General features: G+C 45.8%; 1 protein-coding gene across 2 annotated transcripts in view; it reads right to left on the bottom strand.

Moving 5' to 3' along the window:
* The window catches only part of LOC140719038 (uncharacterized), a 167297-nt gene that overhangs the window by 92730 nt on the left and 51088 nt on the right, over positions 1 to 23479 (bottom strand). For both annotated transcript variants that reach the window (XM_073033394.1, XM_073033402.1), the window contains exons 3-5: positions 17714 to 18004; positions 7787 to 8047; positions 6601 to 6717 (exon numbers count right to left, since the gene is read on the bottom strand). In XM_073033394.1, the coding sequence (XP_072889495.1) occupies positions 6601 to 6717; positions 7787 to 8047; positions 17714 to 18004 (669 nt within the window). The remainder of the gene's footprint in view (positions 1 to 6600; positions 6718 to 7786; positions 8048 to 17713; positions 18005 to 23479) is intronic.

The following is a 23479-nucleotide window of genomic DNA, read 5'->3' as shown; positions in this document are numbered from 1 at the left end:
TTTGAGAGTTTTAGCTATCAACCCTGTTTTGGCTTAGCGATTATTGTTTTCTTTTCCCTTTAACACTGTTTGTATTAAATTCTGTGAACTACCAACTTGCTTCAGTGTCTCTCACTCTGCACTTGGGCCATATCCGAACCATGGTGACAGCAAATCTTGACCAGAAAGATGGGCCCAGCAGAGAGAGAACAGTTGAACTTGGCTGTGAGAATCACTGGTCAGGTAGGAGATCAGCTACAGGCAATGGAATCTGTTCTCAGTGAAGTTATGGAGGCAATGAGGCAGACAACCTCATGCCAACAAGCCAGTCTCACTTGGAGGAACAGGTGTTGTCCCTAGCTGTAGCTGTACAACAGCTCACCACAGACAATTGGAGTCAGGTCCGCACTCATGGACATTATCCACGAACTTACTGTGAACAGCCAGCATCAGCTGACAGCCATTAACGTTCTCACCAGCTCAATTCAGCAGCTTCAGGCCGCTTCAGTCCCGCTCCCAGCATCTCACATGTCCTCCTTTTCTGCTGCCCCGACAATCTCTACTACTAATGCTCCCACTCCTGCGCCCAGACCAGAGCCGACTCACATGATCGTTCAAGAACCGAGTATTCTACCACCAGGCAGATATTCTGGTGATTCTGATGGTTGCAGGAATTTTATTTCTCAATGTGAGCTGGCATTCCAAGCTCAGCCTGGATGTTTTGGTGATGATGCACGAAAATTGGCATACATGGTCAATCTTCTTGATGGTCCTCCACTCAGCCTATTCAATGCTTTACGGGAGCAAAGCTACTCCATGGCCCGGTTGTTCTGACATTTCGTGGCGGAGTTAAGGAGGGTTTTTGATCTTCTAGTACGGGGTCAGGAGACTGCTCACTGACTCTTGGACCTGCACCAAGGCAGAGGAACTGTGAGAGTCTATGTAGTCAAATTCTGTACCCTTGCATTAGAGATGGGATGGAATGAAAGATCCCTCATCACTGCCTTCCAAGGTGGGCTGAATGCAGGGGTCCAGCATGAGATCGCTCTCCAGGACGAGCAGGATAGTCTGGATGACCACATTAATCTGGCTATTCGAGTTGACGACCAGGTAAATGAGTGGTGCAGGGAAAGAATGTTTCAAACTTCCTACGCGCCGCCAGATTACTGTCTTTCCTTGCCCCCTCCCCGTCCCTCACCTGATCACTGTCTTTCCTCACCCTGTTCCCCTCCCTCAACACCCAGCCCACAGAGGAGCCTATACAAGTGGGGTGCATACACCTGTCTCAGGAGGAACGAGAGCAGTGCTGGATGAGAGGTTCCTGCCTTTACTGTGGTGATCCGAAACACTTGTTCCAAGCGTCCAGTGAAAGAGATTACCTGTCAGCAGGGAGGGGAATCCTGATGGGTCGGTTCTCTCTTCAGTCAGCTTCCCAGATTCTGTAATGCTCTCAGCTTCCTTGTCGTGGAGGTCTCAGACCCATGAACTTAAGGCGCTTACTGACTCCGGTGCAGCTGGGAATCTTATGGACATCTCTCTCACTCAAAGATGGGGAGCTCCAACTCAGGAATTAAGAGAAAAGATCAACATCAAGGTGCTGGATGGTTGACCTTTGGGGCTCGGCCAGATCCACCTTTCCATCCAACCTCTCTGACTGGTGCTTGAAAGCAACCATCATGATGAAATATCTTTCTATATGGTTAATTCACCTGAACTGTCACTGGTACTGCTCTTCCTTGGTAATCCCGACATAACCCATGGATCGATTGATCTCTGAAGGCACTCCAAGAGTGGGGACCGGCATACCTTTCTACCTGTCTTGAGTCCAGCTCAAGCTCCATCCCATGTGTGTTGCCCTTAAGGCATTTGTTCAGCTTTATTACATTTTCACTTTAGTAATTTGTTTGTAATTATTTTCTAGTTAAAGTTAAGATTGTTGAAAGTAAATTCATTATCTGTATTGTATCGAGGCATGCGATGACGTCACACCCGGTTTTGCCGCGTCTTGTGGGTAAATACCGGTTTGGAGAGACGGGAAGGCGGGGGACTTGTGTGTGCAGGATCAGCGCGAGAAAAGTTTCATTCTACGCACTAAGAAACATCATAGAAGCAACGCCGTAAGTTCATAAGATAATCGATATGTTGGAGTAAAAATGTTAATGCTGATTCTGTTAAAAGGAACGACGGTTGATAAAGTTTATTTTCTTGTGCTATTGAAAGTGTTGCTGGATAGTTCGTGTTGAAGTGTATTTAAAGTTGATGGCATAGGTAGAATCTGACTGTATGTTGTACTTTAATGTAATATAGTTTGTTGCAGTTTTACTTTTACAAATGTTTATGATGTAAATGTGATGCCAAGAAGAAAACAAATACTGTATATATTTTGTATTGTTTTATCAAGTTTTCATCATATGTTAATGTGGAGGAGTGAACAGTAAACGGTTAATGTAACTGCGATCCTGCTTCATTGACTATGGTTTAACTCGGTGTTTAGTTCAGAGTTTCTACACTTGCACGAGAACACTACACCATGAATCCCCTCCTGTGTCAGCTAAGTCTGTGGACCTGTCTGGGATTCTGGCTAAATATGCAGGTCTCCTTGATGAAAGAAAAAGGCCACCACCCTGCCCCCACACCAGCCATATGACTGTGTCATGGACCTCCTCCTTGGCACTTGTTCTCCCCGGACCGACTCTTTTCCCTCTCTTCTTTTTTGTGAGCAAGAGAGATGGCAAGCTCCATCCCTGCATTGATTATTGGCCCCTGTACAACAACACTGTGAAACCTCTTCCCTGGCTGGCCTCTGCTTTTGAACATCTCCAGGAAGCAACAATCTTTTCCAAAATTGATCTGTGCAATGCTTACAATCTGATTTGCATAAGAGAAGTGGATGAGTGGAAGGCAGCTTTCAGCACCTCCAATAGCCACTATGAATACCTGGTGATGCCTTTTGGTCTTCCTAACGTTCCTACTGTATTCCAGGCCTTGGTTAACGATGTGCTCAGGGACATGTTGGACCAGTTTATGTTTGGGTATTTAGAGGACATCCTTGTCTATTCCCGTTCTCATCAGGAGCACATCCAGCATGTCCAGAGAGCACTCAGATGCCTTCTTGAAAATAACCTGTACGCCAAGCCTGAAAAATGTGATTTCAATAAAGACCAGGTGCAATTTCTTGGGCCATATACTTACCCCATCCAGGTTCAAATGGACCCTAGTAAAGTTCAGGTAATTGCAGGGTGGCCCAAACCATCTACAGTCAAACAGGTACAGCGCTTCATGCGAACTTTTATTGCTGCTTCATCTGGAATTTCGGCTCTATTGTGGCTCCCATGAATGCACTCACCAAGAAGACCTCGGCAGGATTCTATTGGATGGATGATGCTAACCAAGCATTTTCCGAGCTAACGCGATGTTTCACCACTGCCCCACTGCTGCAACAGCCAGACCCATCTCAGCCATTCATTGTCAAGGTAGATGCATCCAGTGTAGGCACTGGAGCTGTCCTCTGTCAGCACTCGTCTGCGGATTGCCTGCTGCATCCTTGTGCTTTTCCTTCCTGTCGCTTGACTCTGTCCAAAAGGAATTACGACATTGGGAACCGAGAGCTTCTGGCTGTCAAGGAGGCCCTGGAGGAATGGTGATGCTGGATGGAGGGGGCAGAGCATCCATACTTGATCTGGACAGATCACAAGAACCTTTCCTATATTCAGGATGATAAGAGACTCAATTCTCGCCAAGCCTGTTGGGCTCTTCTTCACACATTTCAATTTTGTCCTCACTTATCATCCCGGCAGCAAGAATACAAAGGCTGACGCTGTCTCCCAGCAGTTCTTCCTCGCTCGTGTATCGCTTCTCCGGTGAACTGGTGAATGGAGGCAGAGGTGAGGGCCAACCAACAATCAGATCCAAGCCTGGATGGGGGACCTCCCAGCCAGCTGTTTGTCCCTGCTGCGGGGTATTCCAAAGTGTTGGAATGGGATCTGGCTGGTCATCTAGGAATTCAACGGACTCAGGAGTTTATAAAGAGACAATTTTGGTGGCCATCTATGTCCCAGGATGTCGACGACTTTGTATCTGCCTGTCCCACCTGCCATCGGAACAAGACATCACGCCAGCATCCTCCGGGTCTGTTATGTCCACTGCCTGTGCCCCACCGCCCCTGGTCCCACCTCTCAGTAGATTTCATCACTGATCTGCCCCTGTCTAATGGGAACAGCACCATTTTGGTTGTTGTGGATCGATTTTTCAAGGCTGCCCACTTCATTGCCCTCCCCAAGCTCCTACCAGCTCATGAGACTGCCACACTCATGGTTCAACATGTGTTCAGGCTCCATGGCTTCCCTCAAGACATAGTCTCTGACCGTGGATCACAGTTCACTTCTCACTTTTGGAAGGCTTTCTGCTCTCTAGTAGGAGCCATTGCCAGCCTCTCGTCTGGCTTCCACCCCCAATCTAATGGCCAGACTGAGAGAGTGAACCAGGAGTTGGAGATAACCCTACGCTCTCTTGCCTCTTCCAACCCCACGTCCTGGAGCTCCCAATTGGTTTGGGCAGAGATTGCCGACAATAACCTCCAGTCGTCCTCCACCGGTCTGTCTCCCTTTGAATGTCAGAAGGGATTCCAGCCCCCACTCTTCCCTGATCAGGAGATCGACGAAGGAGTTCCTGCTGCTGAACAGCTGATCCAGGCTACAAGCGCACCTGGAGACGAGCCAGGGCTTCTCTGTGCCTTCCCAGCAGGCTGATCGATTCAGTCGACAGGTAAGGCCATTCAAGCCAGGAGAGGCGGTCTGGTTGGCATCAAGGGATCTTCCCCTGAAAGTTTATAACTGGAAATTGGCACCGCAGTATGTGGGACCATTTGTAGTGGAAAAGGCCGTCAGAAAGGTGCCCTATATATTGCATCTGTCAGCATCACTGAAGATCCATCTAGTATTCCATGTTCCCCAGCTCAAGCCAGTTACTACCTCTCCCCTGGCCCCAGTCACCCCACTTCCCCCTCCTCCCTGCCTGGTAGATGGTTCCTTTATCTATAATGTGCGGCACCTCCTGGAATCTCACCGGGTACGTGGTAAGGTCCAGTACCTTGTGGACTGGGAAGGGTACGGCCCAGAAGAACATACTGTGGATCCCAGTGAAGAACATCTTGGACAAGTCACTGATCAGGGACTTCCAGCAGACACAGGTCTGTGGCGCCTCAGGGGCTGCGCCTAGAGAGGGAGGCCCTGTCACAACTACGAATTCGGCAATTGTGATTGTGAGTTTGCATGTGTCACATAATTATTATTTAATCATGTTAGTATTTAACTCCATTCTTGTCGTCGTAGTGCCTGTCGAGACTTGGACAGAGCATGACAACGCTTTGCTGCTGTTTTGCATTTGGCCTTCCCTGAGATATTGGACTTTCAAATCAATGATTCTGAAGACTAATGGTATTCGTTTAATGTTTATATGGTCTTTTCAGCCACAGTGTATGCTTCATTTTTCTTTGAGAGTTTTTGTTAACGGCCCTGCTTTGGTCCAGCGTTTATTGTTTTATTTTCCCTTTAACACTGTTCATATTAAATTCTGTGAACTATCGATCTTTTCGGTGTCTCTCACTCTGCACTTGGGCCATATCTGAACTGTGGTGACACACAGAGCTCGAAAAATAGAGGGCTATGCACTAGGGAAATTCTAGGCAGTTTCTAGAGGAAGTTACATGGTTGGCACCACATTGTGGGCCGAAGGGCCTGTTATGTACGGTAGATTTGTGTGTTCTATCTTCTAATAATGGGGAAATCAGAGAGAAAAACTAAAGTGATAAGCAACTTGAAGCTCACTGCTATCCTTGGTGTTCTGCAACACAGCCATACAATCTGTAACGGCTTCTCCAATGTGCAGGAAACTGCTGTGAGGACACAGAATTGGAAGTACAAGTCACTCACTGCTTTACCTGGAGGGGTTATATGTGTGCCAGGAATGGGGAAAGGGAAGAGGTAATAAAGCGGGTGTTGCAACTTCTTTGGTTTTGGGAGACAGAGGTGTCCCATGTGTCAAAATGCATAGGAATGAAAGGTTTTCTCAAAAGAAACTTTTGCAAACACCCAGGAGAAATTGCCACCAAGTCTGAATGAAAGAGCAACATGTACTGTAGCTCACCAGCAGGTCTGAGAGACAACTGCTCAAACCCCCTGACACGAGATGGGGAGTAGAACTCCCTTCACAACTCTGCCCTCTGTGTGAATGAGCCCCTGTTTCCAAAGGCACAGCCACCATCAGGATGAAAGGGCATCTTTCCCTCAGTCCCACCTCTAAACAGACTTGGTGACACAGTGAGATGAGACAACACAATGCAGCAAAAACAAGTGAATGAAGACGGCTCCTCTCATGGCCACTTCTCCCAAATATCTTCTGCAGTTTGGTCAGAGGTGACTCCAGGACTGTTTCACTGCAAAGCACCTCAAAACTGGGAAGAATGGGCAATTTCACCCCACAGGTCACAGGGACAGAGGGGAAGTGGGGGGAGGGGAGTTGTCGATGGTGAATTGATTATCCACATTTTCCTTTGTTTAAGATAAAGTTCATTCATGTTTACTGGAAAGTTCATGCAAGAGCAAATTAATCAATGACAGATACCTCCGAGGGTTTTCCACCTCCACTGGTCCGGTAACATCGCTGAATGAAGAGCTGGTACAGAAATCACCTGTCCTGCAGTCAATACAGCAAACATTGCAACATCCTTGAGGGAAAATCCTGAAATTAAAATTAAATTCAAATCATTAAACATCTAACGGGCAGTGGATAATGAATGATGCAACCACCATAATGTTCCATAATTTCCTGCCGAGAAGGGAATGTTCCAACCCCGGTCTAATCTCACCGATCTGTGACCCAGGCCGACACCAACTGACTCTACTCTGAGAATCATTCATCACAATGCATCATTATACCAGTCAAGAATGGATTATTCAGGTTCATTTATTTATCAGATGTACATCACAACATACAATGAAATGTATTGTTTGCATTAACAACCAACACAACCTGAGGATGTGCTGAGGGCAGGGCAGCCTGCAAGTGTCACCACACACTCTGGTGCTACTTTCCACCTGATGTCAGGGGCTGCTACACAAATGCACATGTGGGCAGTTTGTTCTCATTGATCGGTGAAGTGCATTATCTGCCGATTGATCCATCCCAAGAGTAGGAAGAACGAGAAGAGCATACAAACTCAAGGAATCAATTCCAAAAGGGTTACACCAACAGGAGATTTGTAGAAAAGGTTAAGGAAGTAACAAAGTTAGGATCTTTGCCTTCATGGATAGAAATATAAAGAGGAAGAAAATCATTGTGAAACTTTCTAAAACTAGTCGAGAGTGGGAGATGAACAAAAAATACCTTGGGGATTTTTTTAATACACAACAGTTGGATAGGACCTAGAATTCATTATCAGGAATTGTGAAGGAGGATCGCTTCTCGGCCTTTTGGCTAAGATCAAGTGTGTGTGTGTAGGAATTGTGAAGGGATATTCAATAGTAACCTCTTAAGTGGGCTAAATAATTAGCTGAAAGAGAAAATTGATAGAGCTGTGCGAATTGAACAGAACAGTAAGACTCAATAATTGCTCTCTGAGAGAACCAATCCATTTATAAAAACCGAATGACTTCCATCTCTACAATAACTATTCTGGGATTCTGTGAACCCAATTAATTCAGCTTTTGCCTCTCTCTGCTGCAACACTGATTTGCATCGACTGCATTCAATAGCCCACCAATATGGTCTGAATGTTAACTGCAAAATGTCATTCATAAATGAAGCTTACCTCGCAACATTAAGGTGTAGTTTGTCTGGATGGAGCTGACAGGATTGGTTGTGATGCAGGTGTACACTCCACAGTCTTCAGATGAAGCACTTGGGATAACAAGTGTTCTGTTTTCATCTGTTAGTTGGTGACGCTGGGAGATTTCCCCTCCATTCTTTTGCCAATGATACACATTCAAATCTCCAAAGACTTCACAGGTGAGCTCGACCGTGGAACCCAGTGATTCGATGTTGGTAAATATGGAACCTTCTGACAGCTCATCTAAAGGAGAGAATATGAAACCATGATATTCCTATCTTGATGTAGAACATAATTTTACCATGTGACATTGCACCAGATACGTACAAAGGAACGAAAGCACAGTCGGTTCTACACATCAGATACATACACAACAATGGAAATAATATCCATTTAACCCCTCAACCCTGCTCTGCAATCGCACAAGATCACAACTAACCTGATGATAGATATTCCCATTTCCCACGTTAACCTTTCACCTTGTTGCTTATCCAGGATCGGTCTATCTCTGACTGAAAAATATTCAAAGATTCCAAACCATCTTCTTCAGAGCTGTGGAAGCAAAAACTCAAAACTGTTTCATCTCTGCTTTAGATGTTCATTTGCAAGTTCATAGACGTGCCAGTCAGAGCAGGAATAGGATGATGGTACAGATGAATGAATGGCTCAGGAAGTGGTCAGGGTTTCAGATTTCTGGATCATTGGGACCTCTTCTGGGGAAGGTATGACCTGTAGAAAAATATCAGTTTGCACCTGAAACCAAGGGGGATCAATATCCCTGTGGTCAGGTTTGCTCGAACTGCAGGAAAGACAGGCAGAGGATGGGGCAAAATTCCAGTCAGTGGGATGAGGTGAAGTGTACCATGGGGAAAAAAATCAAAAAGGGTGATGAATACAAGACTGATGATGACATATTTGAATACACACAATATATGGAATGAGGCAGATAATCTTGTCATGCAGATAGAGACTGGCAGATACAAGTTTGTGGTCATCACTGAGATGTGGCTGAAAGAAGGTCATAGCTGTGAGCTGAACATCCAAGGATACACCTTGCATCGAAGGGACAGGCAGGTAAGCAGAGTGAGTGAGGTGGCTCAGTTGATAAAAGAATGAAATCAAATCATCAGAAAAAGGTGACATAGGATTTAAAGAGGTAGAATCCTTGTGGGTAGAGTGAAAAGACTACAAAGGTAAAAAGACCCAGATGGAAGTTACATACAGGACTGCAAACAATAGAAAAGATGTAGTATTTAAATTTCAAGGGGAAAACAGAAAAATACTGTAATAAGGGCAATGTTACAATAGTCATGGGGGATTGCAATATGTAGGCAGAGTAGGAAAATCGGGTTTGTGCTGGATCCCAAGAGAGGGAATCTGTAGAATGCATATGAGATAGCTTTTTAGAACAACTTATGGTTGATCCCACTAGGGGACAGGTAATTCTAGAATGGGTGTTGTGTATGAAGAAAATGTGATTAGAGAGCTTAAGTTAAAGGAACTCTTGGGAGGCAGTGATCATACTATGACAGAATTCACTCTGCAGTTTGAGAGGGTGAAACTATATCACAATTGCAGTGGAATAAAGGGAATTACAGAGGCCTGAGAGAAAAACAGGCCAAAGTTGGTTGGAAGAGGACACCATCTAGGACAGCAGCAGAACATCAAAGGCTGGAGCTTCTGGGTGCAATTTGGCAGGTGTCAGATAGGTATATCCCGTAGATGAAGAAGTACGCTTAAAAGGAGATGAGGCCTCCGTGGGTGACAAGGGAAGTTTAAAGACAGGGTAAAAGACAAAGAAAGCATAACAGTGCCTCTAATTTCTTAGAAGCTTGCGAAGACTCAGCATGTCATCTGAAACTTTGACAAACTTCTAGAGATGTGCTTTGGCGAGCATATTGACTGACTGGCCAAGAGCAAATGGAAACACCAATGCGCTTGTATGGAAAATCCTACAAAAAGCAATGTATATGACCCAGTCCAACATGAGTGAAGCCCTCCCCATTACTGAGAAAATCTACAATGTGTGCTATTGAAGGAAAGTAGCGTCCATCATCAAGGTCCCCACTATTTCTTCTCGCTGTTGCCATCAGGAAGGTGGTACAGGAGCCTCAGGACCCACACCACCAAGTTCAAAGATTCAAAGACTCAAAGTACCTTTATGATCAATGTGTGTATACAGAGTACAACTCTGAGATTCATCATCCTGCAGGCTGTCACACAACAAAGAAACACTATGGAACCTGTTCAAGAAAACATCAAGCATCCAATGTGCGAAGAAGAACAGATTGCGCAAACAGATAAAAACAAGCAGACAACACACTCAATATTGAACATCAGACCAGGAGTCCAGTAGTCTTCAGTTGAATCCCGATCAGTGTCGGACCACTAGCCCACTGCAGACCACAGTGCAAAGCATTCTTCACTAGGGTGCCCCAGACTGTATCCATAAGACATAGGAGCAGAATTAACCCATTCAGCCCATCCTCTCTGCTCTGCCATCCCAGATCTGGCTGATCCCAGATCCCACTCAACCCCATAAGCCTGCCTGCTCGCCCTATCCTTTGATACCCTGACCAATCAGGAACCGATCACCTTCCGCCTTAAATATACCCACGGACTTGGCCTTCACTGCAGACTTAATATTCTCTGGCTAAAAGAAAAAAATCCTCCTTACCTCTGTTCTAAAGGATCACCCCTCAATTTTGAGATTGTGACCTCTAGTTCTGGATACCCCCACCAGAGGAAACATCCTCTCTACATCCACCCTATCTAGTCCTTTTAACTTTCAATAGATTTCAATGAGATCCCCCCCCCCACCACCACACTCTTCTAAATTCCAGTGAGCACAGGACCAAAGCTGCCAAACACTCTCATATGTAAACCCCTTCATTCCCAGAATCATCCTCATAAACCTCCTTTGGACTCTATCCAAGGACAACACATCCTTTCTGAGATATGGAGCCCAAAACTGTTGACAATACTCCAAGTGCAACCTGACTTGTTTCTTATAAAGCCTCGGCATTAACTCCTTGCTTTTATATTCGATTCCTCTTGAAACAAATGCCAACAATGCATTTGCCTTCTTTACCCGACTCAAACTGTAAATTAATCTTCTGGGAGTCTTGCAGAAGGACTCTGCACCTCTAATGTTTGAACCTTTTCTCTATTTAGATAATAGTCCAGACTATTGTTCCTTTTGCCAAAATGCATTTCACAACACTGTATTCCATCTGCCACATCTTTGCCCATTCTTCCTGTAACTCTCAGGTTTGGCCAGTGGTGCTAGTCTAGGGGAAGACAGCCTCTGGCGCATCCAAACCTGAGAAATCTTGTTTGTGTGGATGTTGCGTGATGTGTTCCCATTACAAATCAGTACCACAAAATAACGAACAGTACGCATGTGCAATTAAACGATTGAGCTATATAATTCTCAATTTGACTATAGGTTTAGTAAAGAAAACAAAAAGAAAAAGGGCCCATTTTAATGAAACAATGCACACGTTGGAGCTCAGTTTTCCCCATCCGTTCATTCTCCATTGATTTCCCCCGAGTGTCGGCGACTCCCGACCATTCCAAATCCACTCCGTCCTGCAGTCTAAGACTTTCCTGTCCTGGCATCTTCTCTCTCCAACTACTGCTGAACAAAAACCCGCGAATCCCTCACTCTCGGACACACAAGAAAGAAAAACCACTCCCCTCATTGGATGCAGCACATTCCAAAGCCCCCGTTATCTCTAGTCATAACTCAAACACTGCTGCTACAGAGAAACCATCGCATTAGCAGTGAAACCTTCCCCAAGGCGTTACACTTTCCCCATCAAATTTAGTCATGTCCTCATGATGTTGAGATTATTCACCAACACTTCCTGCAAAACACAAAGTCCAACCCAGGTGTAAAAGGCAGTGACATAGCTCCGCAAAGTGGTAGGGGCCACACTCTGTTCCCCCAGTGCTACGTAGGCCAACCTATCCAGCTGTCTCCTGACTCTGTGAGACCTCATCTACCTTTTCATGTTCTGGCACTACTGGGGATACTTCTGGTCTACCTGTCAAGGCCTCCCCAGTCTACCCCTCATGCCCACCTGCAACTCAGACCCCTCTGTCCCTTGGCTAAGCCCCACTTCATCCCTTGCAGGGTCCTGCTGCAACCCAGGCTGTCCAGAGATACCTCCACCGATTTCACCTGACTCAGTGGGAGAAGGGTTGGGGGTCTCTTTCTCAATCAGCGGGGAGTTAGCAAAAGGCAACGTATACCACATCTCCAGATCCTCATCCTCTGTATCAATATCTGTCTCAGTGGTGCGGTTCAGCCTAACCTAGCCTGCTGTTGGTCCTGCAGTCGCCCCGCATCACTGCAGAGTCCTCTTACTAGGTGTAAGCTCCAGGTTGGGCTCTGGGTCAACCTGCACCTCTTGTCACAAAGGCCGAAGTTGGTTCCGAAGGAGAATTTTAACAGCCCCATTCCCATCCTCTGGTTTCACATCTGACTCTCCACCACATAGGGCGTAGCCGCCCAGCGGTCAGCCAACTGATGCTTCCCAAGTAGCCCCAAATTCCTTATGAGGACTCGGTTTCTCGGCAGGAGTTGGGAGAACCTCACCTTTTGATCATAACTCTTCTTATTTCCTTGATTCTGCTTGGCAGCCACAACCCTTAAGCCCTTTACAGCTCCTTTCTCAAATCAGACACATATTTCAGATAAGTCTTCGGTAGCAAGTCGTCCTTGTCACTCCCAAAACAAAGGTCAATGGGCAACTTCACACGCAAACACCAGATAGAATGGCAAGTACCCAGCAGCTTCATTTCAGGTATAGTTGTAACTGTGGACCAGATGTCCAATATGTTGACTCTACCTGCTCTTCCTGCTGATCTGAGAGCATGTCTTGCAAGGTCTGGTTAAACCTCTGGGCTGAGGATCACCCTGCAGATAATAAGGAGTGGCCCTCGACTTCTCGACTTCAGGAATGTCCAGTAAATCATGGATGAGCCTGCTCTCAAAATCTTGTCCCTGATCACTATGTATCCACCTGGGGAGGGCAAAATAAATGAAATTTTTCTCCCATAACTCTTTGGCCACTGCGGACACCCTCTGGCCCTTGGTAGGGAAAGCTTGTGCATATCTGGTGTAGTGATCCGTGATGACTAAAACATTCACCGTGTTGCTGGCATTGGGTTCTATGGACAGGAAATCCATACACACCAGGTCCAGAGGCCCTGCACTCTGCAAGTGGGACAAGTGAGCTGCCCGCGTACACAGTGTCTTCCGCCGTATGCATCAAATGCACGACTTGCAGTATTCTTCAACCTCCAGCTTCATTAGGGGCCAGTAATACCAGTCTCTGAGCAATCCATAGGTCTTTTCAACCCCAAAATATCCAGAATCATCATGAAGTGTCTTCAACACAATCCTCTGATACTGCTTCAGCAGAACCAGCTGGGAACGCGGAGGTCGGTCTGGAGGTGATGTGATGCAGTATAGGATCTGGTTCCACAACTCTAACCGGGGCCATTCTCTTAGTAATGGAGGCAATAAGGCGTGTTTCGTCTTCTCCGCCTGAGCCACATCTCCCTTTTTGACTGCTGACCAAATGATACTGATGTCCGGGTCATCTCACTGAGCAGCTGCCACTTCCCCAGAACTCAATTCCGGCAGCTGATTTGTCTTCAGAGCAGTCAGGTTACAATAGATTTGTGGAATGGCATCATCAGAAGCTCCCAATTGACGCACCACTTGATCCTGCCCCTTCTTTCCCTCTGCCTTCACGGTGATGGCAAACTTACACATGGCTCTCCCACTCTTCATCCCTGTCCAGCCCTTCATGTATACATCGGGACAAAGCATCAGCATTAATGTTCCTGCCTCCCAGTCGGTATTTCAGGCTGAAATCATAGGCAGACAACGCCGCTAACCACCGATGGCCTGTGGCATCCAATTTCGCTGAGGTCAGGATACATGTTGGGGAATTATTGTCCGTCCTCACCTCAAACTTGGCACCACAGAGGTAGTCACTCAGCTTATCCACCACAGCTCATTTCAATGCCAGAAACTCCAACTTATGGATGGGATAGATTTTCTTGGAGAGTGACAGACTTCGGCTGAACGGGTCTCAACCCGGTGCCCTTATCCTGATACAGGATGCCCCTCAAGCCCTCTCAGCTGGCATCTGTTTGCAGTACACATGGCAATCAGGGGTCCGCAAAAGCCAGCAGAGGTACTGCATCTCAGCATCTCCTTCAGGACACATCACATTTTGCATCCCACCTCAGTCCAAAGGGCTAAGATACTCTCCACCCTCCTGTCCTTTTTTCCCCCTCCCTTTCTTCTCCAAGGCAGGGTAACCCCACAGAAGCTGAATCAAAGGGTGACTCACTTCCAGGTAGCCCTTCATGAACCTCTGATAGTTACCACAGAACCCAAAGAATGAGCGCAGAGCACTCACAGTTGCACATCTGGGGGCTTTGGCCAGGAGGCCACCGCCTCTGTTTTAGCCGGATTTGTAGCTATTTCATCCCGTGAGACTATGTGCCCAACAGAGCTAACAGGCATCTTGCAGAACTGACACTTGTCCAGGGAAAACCCTTTAACCCTTCAGCTTTCAGGCAGCCCAGTACTTTCAGTAGCCTCGCTACATGTTCTTCCAAGGTGGACCCAAACACTATGAGGTCATCCAGATGCACTAATACCTCAGGCAAATTCATATCCCCCACTGTCTTCTCCATGACCCGCTGGAAGGTTGCAGGAGCTCCCGATATGCCCTGGGGCATCCTTTCAAGCTAGAAGAATCCCGGGGACATATAAATGCCATCTTCTCTTTGACAGCCTCACTCACATGGCTCCACTCCTCAAGTCCAGGACACGGAACCATTTTGCACCACTCAGACAGGCCAGCATGTCTTTGATCCTCAGGACCGTAAACTGGTCAGGGACGGTGGGCCTGTTCAGAGAACTACAGTCCACACACATCCGTACTTTGTGTGCTGTGAGGATTACATTCCTTGACTTCTCTAGTGCCTTTAACACCATCCAGCCCAAGATCTTAAGGCACAAACTAACGGAGATGGGAGTAGACTCTCACATGGTGGATTGGATAGTGGACTACTTGACAGATAGACCTCAGTATGTGCGGTTGGGAGACTGTAGGTCTGACACGGTGGTCAGCAGCACAGGGGCGCCGCAGGGAACCGTACTCTCTCCGGTCCTGTTCACCCTGTACACATCAGACTTCCAATATAACTCAGAGACCTGCCATGTGCAGAAGTTCGCTGATGACACGGCCATAGTGGGGTGTGTCAGGAATGGACAGGAGGAGGAGTATAGGAAACTGATACAGGACTTTGTGATATGGTGCAACTCAAACTAACTGCGTCTCAATATCACCAAGACCAAGGAGATGGTGGTGGACTTTAGGAGATCTAGGCCTCATATGGAGCCAGTGATCATTAATGGAGAATGTGTGGAGCAGGTTAAGACCTACAAGTATCTGGGAGTACAGTTAGACGAGAAGCTAGACTGGACTGCCAACACAGATGCCTTGTGCAGGAAGGCACAGAGTCGACTGTACTTCCTAAGAAGGTTGGTGTCATTCAATGTCTGTAGTGAGATGCTGAAGATGTTCTATAGGTCAGTTGTGGAGAGCGCCCTCTTCTTTGTGGTGGCGTGTTGGGGAGGAAGCATTAAGAAGAGGGACGCCTCACGTCTTAATAAGCTGGTAAGGAAGGCGGACTCTGTCGTGGGCAAAGTACTGGAGAGTTTAACATCGGTAGCTGAGCGAAGGGCGCTGAGTAGGCTACGGTCAATTATGGATAACTCTGAACATCCTCTACATAGCACCATCCAGAGACAGAGAAGCAGTTTCAGCGACAGGTTACTATCGATGCAATGCTCCTCAGACAGGATGAAGAGGTCAATACTCCCCAATGCCATTAGGCTTTACAATTCTACCGCCAGGACTTAAGAACTTTTTAAAAGCTATTATTAATGCTTTTTGAGATAGTGATTTAGATGCATATCATATTTTTTACTGAGTTAAGTATTGTATGTAATTAGTTTTGCTACAACAAGTGTATGGGACATTGGAAAAAAGTTGAATTTCCCCATGGGGATGAATAAAGTATCTATCTATCTATCTATCTATCTTTCCTATTCTCCTTTCAGGCCACTACCACTGGGGACACAGAGGGGCTTTAGGACTCGGTGATGACCCCAGCTTCTTTCAACTTACAGAAAATGCTGCCAAACGTCCTCCACCTCTGCAGGGGCCAGTCGCCACAACCTCTCTCTGAACGGGGTGTCCTCAGTCACCCTGATAGTGTGATGAGTGTTCTTGGAACAACCCACATCAAACTCGTTAGTGGGAAAGACATGTAGATGTACATGTCATAAGCTGTGGAATTACCCCCTCCCTCACATTCCATTAGTGCATTTTGACCGACCAGTGACCCATCTGTACAGGGAACATCAATACCCTGACATCTCAGCCTTTTAAATAAGATTCTGGTCTTGTTATTTCAGAGAACATCCTCAGGTTTGTTGCCTTTTTATCATCTAGGCTCAAAATATTTCTCTTTGATCACCTTCTCCAGGGACCGAATGATTATGTCAGAAGCAGGGTTTAAACAACAAGATAAATGTGATCATTGTGAGCATTGTATGGATTTCAAAAACATAAACAGAGACACCAATCTTAATTCTTTTTATATCCTCCATCTTCCTCCCTGGTCAGTTTCACAAAATTCTAGTCCTTATCTCAGTAGCTGGAATTATCAAACAGAATGGAAAAGTTTATTTCAATACATTGCTGACTTCATAGTGCAGAGAATGGCTTTATCCCACATAAGCACACCAATAAAAATTTGGTGGGGTGGAATTTGGCAGGTCCAAGAGCTTTCTGTATCTTTTTAAATTAATATTAATGTTGTCTTCCCTGTTTTTAAAACTCTTAATGGTTTGTGACCAGAGTACGTCACAGAATCACTTTCATAATCCTGCTCGGGCTCTCAGGTTTTCTTCCATCAGTCTCTTAAAATGAAATAAAAAACCTCCCTCAGAAGAAAATAGGTAGGTCAGCTTTCTTGAACTACACTCCTAAACAGTGGAATTCAATACCGAAAACTGTAAGGGATTCAGACTCAGTTGTTTTAAAAGAATAGCTTAAAATCTATTTATTTAACCTTGCTTTTAACAAACATCATTTTGTCTTTTATTTGTATGTTTCTTTTTCATGTTTGTACTTTTATCCCATTGCAAAGCACTTTGAACTGCATCATCTGTGTGAAAAGTGCTCGATAAATGAAGTTCTCATAATTATTATCATTGTTATTGAAGTTTCTGCCATCAACACGTCAGGCCCCTTTCCCCATTTCCCACACTAATCTGATGCATTTTGTACCTCCCTCCCCTCCCATCCCTTCTCTTGCTACTTTTTCCATTTCTCCACCTTTTCCATCCATCCACACTTTCACTTCACAACCATTTCCTTCTGTTCTCTCCAACAGAAAACCCAAGCCTCAGGTTTGACAAACAGTTCTTCTTCACTCATCCCACCAGTGCAGCAATGAATGTTGGATCAAATCCCGAACGGGCTCCTCCCTGGGATGACAGGTACATCACAGTGATGGGGGTTGAATGACGGCTGCATTCAATATCTGACACCTCATTGTTTATTCTATCGGGAGAGGTGCCCAACTTAGCCTCAAATGGAAAATACAACTGCAAAACATATGGTGAATTCGTTACCCAATCACATCATGAATAAACACACGGATGAAAGAAAAATGGATGTCTACATGGGAGGGAAGGGTTAGATTTATCTTGGAATAGGTTTAAAGGTCAGCATAACATTGTGGGCCAAATGGGCTGAACTGTGTTGTACTGCTCTACATTCTATGAAACATGAAGCTACCTACCAAGGAGGCGCAGTTGAATTATTCTCAGTTCTTGTCCATCCACAATGAAGGTGTAATCTCCTTGGTCACCATGTTCTGCTCCATTCACAGTCAGAGCACCATTAGAAGTATTAAAGTGCAGACGAAACTTGAACTGGTCACTCGGTTCCACTAAGCTGTGACCTGGGACATGATGCAAAATGTTTCTGCTGATGAAGGTCCAAATTATTTCACTCTTGCTGGGATCAACTTTGAGTTCAGGATCCAGTAAAACTGATGAGCCAAGGAGACCAACCTCTTCTTTAACTTTATCTGTTAATAAAAAAATATTTGTACTTATTTAAAATGTGGTGGCTGTGAAACACTTAAACAGAGAACTTTGTGAAACTACAGCAAATGAGAACATACTACTGAATAGATATTGTGACACTCTTGTGCCACTCTGTGAAAATTCTTTCTGGTCCAACCTCCCACCTCAAACCCCTCATCAACTTTGACTGATCCGACACTCTCACACTGTACCCAAACAAGCCAGATCCTGGTGCTTCTGATCTACACTGGCTCCAAAACTGGCAATTCACTGGCTTCAAATTTCTCTATTCTCCATCTCTCAGAAAGGTGAATTGCCTCACCTTCAGATTCCTCTGGGGTTCATTCATCCCCTTTTCAGAAACATCTCTCTGTTTCAACACCTTGGCAACACAGGGGACAGGCAGAACCTCAGCACGTAGAGGTACCTGGTGCCCACGTATTTAGGTTCCACACACAGCCTGATGCAGCCACACATGAAGCTGGTCATCAGGGTGAGGGACACATTGGGTACACTTTTGCTCCCGTTGTACAGGGATTTGTGCATTGTGATCTGCATCTGACCCACTCCATCTCAGACCCCCAGATGAACCTGAAAACAGCTCGGGTGATTCTCAAGCTGGAGGAGCGGGACATGGGCAACACTTGCACCAAGTACAGCAGCCTGAGAGAACCGCACACTTTATGAACAGGTTCTTCCCAGATATCTAAATGGAGTGTCGTCCCCAAGCCTCAATTTTTATTTTTTACCATGTCAGTCCATTCCAAACAATTATTCAAAGTTCAAAATACAATGTAAATTTATTATCAAAGTACACATATGGAACTATATACAACAATAAGATCTATTTTCTTGTGGGCATTCACAGTAACTACAAGAAACACAAATGAATCAAAGAATGACCACCCCCATCCAATGTGCAAAAGACAACAAACTGTGCAATTACAAAAATAATAATAGTAATAAATAAGCAATAAATATCAAGAACATGAGATGAACAGTCCTTGAAAGCAAGTCCATTGGTTGTGGGAACATTACAATGATGGGGCAAGTGAAGGTGAGTGACATCATCCCCTTTGGTTCAAGAGCCTGGTGATGGTTGAGGGGTAATAATTATTCCTGAACCTGGTGGTGTGAGTCCTGAGGCTCCTGTAATTCCTCCTGATGACAGGAGTGAGAAGAGGGCACAACCTGGGTGGCAGGAGACCCTGATGATGAATGCTACTTTCTGTACAGCACTCAGTGTAGATATGCTCAATGGCTGGGAGGGCTTTATCAGTGACGATGGACTGGACCATGTCCGATACTTTCTGGAGGGTTTTCCATTCAAAGCCTTTGGTGTTTCCATACCAGACTGTGACACAACCAGTCAATATTCCCTCCACCACACATCTACAGTGGTTTGTCAAAGTTTTAGATGTGATGCCAAATCTTTGCCAACTTCTGAGGAAGTTTCTGATGTCATCCCTTTGCCCCTTTTGCTTGTATGAGAGGAATGATGCCCTTCCTCATGGAGTCTGACATGCTGCCAGCTGGGAGTATTGCATTGTACACTCCCAGCAGGTTTGGCCCATCAGTCCCACGTAGCCGAGTACAACTCAGTCAGTGAACCATCACCATCCTTCTGAAGGGGTGCTGAGGGCATTGTGCAGCTTGTCTATTTTAACTGTTTCCATCAGGAATCTGGAGGTGCTGTCCAGCCTGTTGTCGGCACTACCAGCTGCATCGATGATGTCACCAACCAGAATGACCAGCTGTGACGTCACCGGCAGTGGTGGGTGCGGCTCGAGGATGGCCAGCCGCTCACTCCGCACGGGTGAGGTGTCCGTGTTAATTAACCAGAGCAGAGTGTTTCAGTACATTATGTATGCCACAAGGAGCCACACCCCAACCACCTCTCTGTCTTGGGTGATTGAGAAGTTGTCACCCTGTAACAGAATTCCCAGCCAGAAGGATGACAATTGTTGCCCCCAACCACACCGACAGACCATGGGGCCACCATCACAACCAACTCTGGTAGTTGCAGAATATGTTAGCCCACACTCCTGTATAAAAAGTCATATCGGCCTTGAATTTAACCAGTTATTGTAAGGTGTTGACGCATCACATGATTCTCTTTACATTGATCACATTCAATAATGCCAATTTTACATCTATGATTAGTTCTTGAATCACATTTCATGTCCAGGTCACTCAGCCTGAGCTGTCACGCCCATGGACTTGGTGAGTTGCCACACTGTGGGCTCAGGAACTGAGGATGATCCTCCTACCAGTGTGACAATGCTGGTGCTGTGCCTGTGGGTAAGGCAGTCACTGCTCACCTTCCACCATCCTACACTGGTCAACCCACACCCTCTACCTCTCTGAGCTGTGGTGTGCTGGACATTGGTCTGCTCCTGGACTCCTGGAGCTGGAGGGGAGGGGTGATGGCTCCAAATCTGCTGAGCCTGGGAGTCAGAAGTTGTTGTACAGCTCCCAGAGCTGGTGTTTCCAAGGCACTGTGTTACTCCCACTCTCTTGGAGCCGGGGGCTTATGGTCTGTGTGCTACCCTCAGTGTCCCGGGTCTGGTGAGTGGTCAGCAGAATTCCTTCCTCATCCATGGTTCCACTTTCTGCCTTTTCCTCTCCTGTTTGGTGCTTCCTCTGCCTGGTCACTGATTTCCTGCACTTATTTCATCCTGCGTCAGAGAGATCATTGGTATCCGTTTGCTTCCCTGCCCTTTCCATCCCATTCTTTTTATTGTCAGCAACCCATTGTCTTTTGGATGATGTCTTCTGAGATTTCTTCCTCGTCACATCTGCTATTCTTCTTCTTGTCCCTCTTCCCTCCTCTCCTCCACGGACTCCTCATTCATCTGTGCTGGTGCTGGGCACAATGAAATTTGTCTGGGCATTTGCAGTGACAGCTCCCAGTTTTATTACCTGTGCCTTAGTACCAGCATGTTTTGGTCTGACTTCACTGAGGTGGCCTGCCTCTCCACATAGATTATAGCATTTTACCTCCTGGCAGCCCTTAGTCTGGTGGCCTTCTTGTCTGGTGGCCTTCCAGATCACTGCACTGCTTTGGGCTGTGACATGACCAGACTTGTTACTGTTACAGCACAGCCTTGGTTGACCAGCTTCGCTATTTAACTATGGTTCCCTCCAATGGTGAAGGCTGAGAGAGGGTGGATGATGGAGCCATTCACATCCATCCTAATCTTGACCTTCACCTGTCAGTTGCTTGTCCAGATCCCAAACACATCTTTCATGTCCACACAGTTTCCTGGCCCTCGACATAATGGGCAAGGAAGGTGAAAACTTTCACAATTGAAATTCAGTGACAGCGGTGCCTCATTCCCCTTCTCTCGGAAATCCCGCAGCAACTTCTGCCATCCCACTGTGGACTGGAATGTGACGACAGGAAAATCATTACCAGTGAAGTCTTGGACACAATAGATATCCTTTGCCTCAAGGCCCTGGTAGGTGCAGACGTTCTAACTGGGCGTTGATTGCTGGAAAGAGGTGTTAAGATGTTTTTCCAATCAGGATGACAATCCACTTCTACTCAGCAAGTTAAACTCTTATTGGCTCCAAAATAAATTAAATAAATAGTGCAAAAAGAGAGCAAAATAAAGTGAGAATGACTTCATAGGTTCATTGTCCATTGAGAAATGTAATGCCAAAGGGGAAGAAGCTGTTCCTGAAATGCTGAGTGTGTGTCCTGTACCTCCTCCTTGATGGTAGCAATGAGAAGAGGGCATGACTTGGATGATGGGACTCCTTAATGATGGATACCATTATTAAAGCTGTGAAATGATATCCTCAGTAAATAAATTAAAGTATGATTTGATGAACTGTGGGGAGGGCATCAGGGGCTCTCCATTCTTATACTTTTCTTTAGCTTTCTCCTTTTAAGGTGTCGTTGATACTGAGTTGGTGCCCATGATGAAGCTGGCTGAGTTTCCAACATTCTGCTGCTTTTTCTGATCCTGGGCCCCTCCATACCAGAAGGTGATGCAACCATTTAAAATGCTCTCCACATACATTTGTAGAAATTTGCGTCAGACTTTGATGACATACCAAGACTCCACAAACTCATAAAGAAAGATAGCTGCTGTTGTGCCCCTTTGTAATTGCATCAATATGTAGGGCCAGGACAGATCTTCAGTGGTGTTGACACACAGGAACTTGAAACTGCTTACCCATTCCACAGCTGATCCCTTGATGAGGACTGGGCTTGATCTCCCTTGATTTTGCCTTCCTGAAGTCCACAATCAATTCCTTGGTCTGTCCTATGTTGAGTGTAAGATTGTTGTTGTCACACCATTCAACCAGTTAACCTATCTCAATCTTGTACGCTACCTAGTCATCATCTCAAATTCTGCCAACATTTGTTGTGTCACCTGCAAATTTACAGATGGAGCTTGAGCAGTGCCTAGCCAAACAGAGGTGGTGTGGAGAGAGTAGAGTAGTGGGTTAAGCATGCAGTCTTCGAAGGGTGCTGGTGTTGATTGTCAGTAAGGTGGAGATGTTACATCTGATCCACGGTGACTGGTCTCCCAGTGAGAAAGTCAAGAATCCAGTTGCAGAGATAGGTTCTGAGGCCCAGATTTTGGAGCTTTTGGGACATTCTGTTTCTGCACCAGGGGAAGACAATACATGAACGCTCATGTTGATTGGTCGCCATTTAAGATCTCAAGATGTGATCAGGAAAGTAGTTTAGAAACCATTGTCTGCATTACCACAATGTTAAAGTGTATCCCTGTCATGATGCATAGCTCAGAATGGCAGGTAGTGACTAGTGGGGTACCGCAAGGCTCAGTGCTGGGAACCCAGTTGTTTACAATATATATTAATGATTTAGATGAGGGAATTAAATGCAGCATCTCCAAGTTTGCGGATGACATGAAGCTGGGCGGTAGTGTTAGCTGTGAGGAAGATGCTAAGAGGATGCAGGGTGACTTGGATAGGTTAGGTGAGTGGGCAAATTCATGGCAGATGCATTTTAATGTGGATAAATGTGAGGTTTTCAACTTTGGTTGCAAGAACAGGAAAACAGATTATTATCTGAATGGTGGCCGATGAGGAAAAGTGGAGGTGCAACGAGACCTGGGTGTCATTGTACACCAGTCATTGAAGGTGGGCATGCAGGTACAGCAGGCAGTGAAAAAGGCAAATGGTATGTTGGCATTCATAGCAAAAGGATTTGAGTACAGGAGCAGGGAGGTTCTACTACAGTTCTACAAAGCACACCTAGAGTATTGTGTGCAGTTTTGGTCCCCTAATCTGAGGAAAGACATTCTTGCCATAGAGGGAGTACAAAGTAGGTTCACCAGATTGATTCCTGGGATGGCAGGACTTTCATATGAAGAAAGACTGGATCGACTAGGTTTATACTCACTAGGATTTAGAAGATTGAGGGGGGATCTTATTGAAACGTATAAAATTCTATAGGGATTGGATAGGCTAGATGTAGGAAGATTGTTTCTGATGTT

Source organism: Hemitrygon akajei, chromosome 2 (genome assembly GCF_048418815.1).
Source record: "Hemitrygon akajei chromosome 2, sHemAka1.3, whole genome shotgun sequence".
Taxonomy (NCBI): Eukaryota; Metazoa; Chordata; class Chondrichthyes; order Myliobatiformes; family Dasyatidae; genus Hemitrygon; species Hemitrygon akajei.
This window is presented reverse-complemented; position numbering and strand designations above follow the sequence as displayed.